Consider the following 4,005-nt stretch of genomic DNA (forward strand, 5'->3'; position numbering starts at 1 on the left):
AGAAATTTAGTTAAATAGAAGAGGGGAAGAAGGTAACCAAAGAAAAAACTCATATTTCACCAAAGTGAAAAGATTGTTATGGTGTGAAAGAACGAGAGTATTTCTTTCATAGAAAATGGATTGAAAGAAAGTATTGGGGAGGATACACACCTTGAAGGCGAGGCCGGCCGTTTGTTCTTGTGTTTCACTTTTATTTTTGAAAAACACTTGAGGATGAATGAGTCATTTTGTTGGTTATTATTATTATTATTATTATTATTATATGGGTATCTTAGGTAGAGCTTTGGCCCTCCTCTAGTCCAAATAGGACTCGTCCTATTTACCTATTTACCCAGATGCATTGTAAAATGATTAGTTTTCTATTTTTTAATAAAGATGATAAAAGAAACAAGGAGGACCATAAGGGTGGGCGTTGGGCTGGGCCACTGGCATGGACCCGGTACCCGGCCCGGTACGGGCCTGGGCCCGATGGGCCAGCTTGGATCAGCCCGACGAGGGCCCGAGCTGGCTCGATTCAATTTTAAAATTATTTTTTATTAATAATAATATATTCTTTATTATTTTAAAAATAAATTTTTATTATAACTGGCACAACCCAAACCCAACTTTCGGACATCAAGTTGGCCCGAACCCAACTCTTATTGGGCCCCGCTAGTAAAGTGATGGGTTTGATGGTTTCGTGATTTGAGACCATTGAAAATTTCAAATCTATGAATTTTAAGCGGGGTGCTTATCCATTGGACTACATCCGCTTTTTCACCTAGTAGTAAAAATAAAAATCTGACGTTTGTTTACAATATAGGAAAAAAATCTTGGTTGGCTAAATTCCAAAGTTTCTTAAGAAAGTAGTTGTGAAAAATAAAAATAGAAAAAAGTTACAGGAAAAGAGTTAACATTAAAACGAAATTAATCAACTTAGTTAATGAAATAGTAATTTTTCAAGCACTCTTTGAGGCCTCCCATCGTTTGCAATGCTTTCTGGCGCTTCTACCCTTTTCCGGTGGGCCAACTCATTCGAGTGGCTGGCGGCTGAGAGGCGTGTAAAATCCTTGTGGTTTGGTTCACTCTCTTTTCATTATTTCATTTGCTTTCCATTTCGAGGGCATTTCTCGTGCTTATAAATTACATAAGCATCAGGAAATGGAAGCGCAGCTCAACTCCACGAGAAATGGCAGCGACGAATTTATCAGGGCCGTTCATTCTACCAGGAAGAGGACGAAGAAGGACGCTTGGTAACAATGGACTTCTCTGGCTTCCGTGCAATTTCAGTGTTCCATCTGCCAAAACGAGTGGCCATTAATCCCCTTCTCTCTCGGGAACAATTTCTACAAGGAAATTCTCTTCTTCTGAAAGTGTCTCCATTCTCTATGGTTATAAATTTCAGAGAGTAGTCAAGCTTTCCGAAGCAAATTAGTGGGAAAGGAGGAACGTCCTGGGGACAGCAAGAGGAAGCAGCGTCGAAGAATAGAAAGGGAATCAGGGAAGAGAAAGAAGGAGGCATGAAGAAGCCTCACTTCCTCCTGGTGTCCTTCCCAGCTCAGGGCCATATAAATCCGACACTGCAATTGGCCAAGATCCTCGTCCGCCTCGGCGCCGCTGCAACTTTCGTTACGCCCCCTAAGGCCTACAGCCGCATCTCCTCCTCCTTCTCCATTACCACAACCACCACCACCATCACTAGTGGGATCTCCTTTGCAACCATCTCCGATGGTACAGAGTCCGGCTCTGGTGTTGACTCCAGCGACCCCATGTACCCAGCACAGTTCGAGAGCCATGGCCCCAGCTCGCTCGCCGCCCTCGTCCGCTCTTTCGCCGACTCCGGCCGCTCGGTTTCTTGCATCGTATACAATTTCCTCCTTCCGTGGGTCGCCGACGTCGCCGTCGACCTGGGTGTGCCATCGGCCCTACTGTGGATACAACCTTCCGCGGTGCTTGCCGTCTACTATCATTTTATCGTGAAATCTCCGCACCTGTTCACCGACCTCTCCCAAAAGATCCAGCTCCCAGGGCTTCCTCCCTTGGCGGCAGAGGAGCTTCCTTCTTTCGTGTTGCCAGACAATCCTTTTCCTCTGTCAGTTCCCATATTTTGCTCCATGTTCCGTGCCGTCGAGGAATCAAAATCCAAGTGGGTGCTTGTGAATTCCTTCGACGCACTGGAAGAGTGCGTCGTGTCATCGCTGAAAGAAGTTAACCTTGATGTCATTGGAGTCGGGCCGTTGATCCCGTCGGCTTTCCTCGACAAGAAAAGAAGCTCGGACCAGGACATGGCATTCGGTGGCGACTTACACAGCCCCATTTCCGGCTGCAACGTCATGCACTGGTTGGACTTGAAGGAAGCTGGCTCAGTTCTTTATGCCTCATTTGGTACTCTAGCCATGCTATCACCGGTGCAAGTGGACGAGATTGCGGCAGGTCTCTTGGAATCCGGCCATTACTTCATATGGGTAGTCCGGTTGCCTGAAAACTATGGCGGTTTTCCGGCCGGTTTCGACGAGGCGGTGAAGAAGAGAGGTCTTTTGGTGAAATGGTGTCGACAAGTGGAGGTCTTGGCTCACCCCTCGGTGGGTTGCTTCGTCACTCATTCCGGCTGGAACTCCACACTGGAGGGATTGGTTAATGGAAAGCCGATGGTGTGCGTGCCCCAATGGAGCGATCAACCAACGAACGCCAAGCTCGTGGAGCAGGTGTGGAGAATTGGAGTACGTGCCAGGAAGAACCAGGAAGGGGTGGTGGGCAGGGAGGAGCTCAAGAGGTGTGTGAATGTAGTGATGGGAGAAGAGAGCGGGAAGGAGATGAGGAAGAAAGCACTAAGGTGGAGGGAGTTAGCTGTGGAGGCCGCAACCGCCGACGGCGGAACTTCGGACCGGAATATTCGCACGATCATCGGCTATTTCAAGCCGGAGAAGGAAGACGACGAGAAGAGCATAGAACAAGAGCCGGATATCGCCCGCCTTGAACTGGCAGTTGCGTGATCCATCCGGTGTTGGTACTGGCCGTCGATATCTGCAAGTTCAACAGGATGGATGGCCTTCATTTCGGCTCATGGTAGAACTAGGAGCCAAATATTGTTCGCGTTTTATTTTATGTAAATTCACTAATTAAATATCATCATCCTTTCATACTTCTCTTTATCTTCATATCTTGTCCAGATAGCATTTTTGTGATGAGCCCGTTGGATACGATATATATATATATATATATATATATATATATATATATATATATATATATATATATATATATATATATATATATATATATATATATATAAAAGAGTGAATAGTGACATTGATACAATTAAGGTTTTAACTTTTCAATTCTTTCTAAAATAAACTTGGGACGCTTTAAATTTAACGTTATATAAATTTTATAAATATAAAAATAAGTTGCATGGTTATCTTTCAAGAAAAAGAAAGAAAAATACATTTTTGTCGAAATGAACATAATCGACCAGAATATCCTTAGGTCAAATCCCATGACGACGACTTGCGCTAAGTCCTTTGCATTTATGTGGAAAAAGCTGCAAGCGATAGTGACTGGAGTCATTTACGCGGCCGAAGACAAAACGGAGAATCAAGTATGATACCAAAAGTCATTTGGTGCTGTAGAAGGCCGTCCCCAGCAAATTCCGAAGACTTAAGAAGTTTGCATGTAATTTGAATGCTTTATTTTCGAAAGTAAGTGAGAATCACGCACAGGGGGTCGATCAAGAGTGGCAGGGGCCACGGCAGCCCTTATATTTTGAAAAATAAAAATTTTATTTATTAATATTTTAAAAAACTTTTAGTTCAGGCTAAGTTTGCATCCAAAAAATTTTTAGTTGTGCAATGTACTAATTAGTTTGCATCCAAAAAATGAGTAGCTTTGGCTCGACTCAGTAAACTCGTAAACTCTTCTCAAGTTGGAATTCAAGCCAACTCTTTTTACAAATGTCTCAAGTTTGGGTTTTTTACAAAGACTAGTTTGTTTAACTGAACCGAGTTTGAGTTCACTAAATTCGACTCG

General features: G+C 43.7%; 1 protein-coding gene across 1 annotated transcript; it reads left to right on the forward strand.

Moving 5' to 3' along the window:
- The first annotated feature begins 1,135 nt into the window (after positions 1 to 1,135).
- On the forward strand, positions 1,136 to 3,131 carry LOC116249527 (UDP-glycosyltransferase 75C1-like). Its single transcript, XM_031622641.2, has one exon. The coding sequence runs from the start codon at positions 1,500 to 1,502 to the stop codon at positions 2,970 to 2,972; it is 1,473 nt and encodes a 490-aa protein (XP_031478501.1). The 5' UTR covers positions 1,136 to 1,499; the 3' UTR covers positions 2,973 to 3,131.
- Positions 3,132 to 4,005: the final 874 nt, after the last annotated feature.

This window comes from Nymphaea colorata, chromosome 3 (assembly GCF_008831285.2).
Source record: "Nymphaea colorata isolate Beijing-Zhang1983 chromosome 3, ASM883128v2, whole genome shotgun sequence".
Classification (NCBI taxonomy): Eukaryota; Viridiplantae; Streptophyta; class Magnoliopsida; order Nymphaeales; family Nymphaeaceae; genus Nymphaea; species Nymphaea colorata.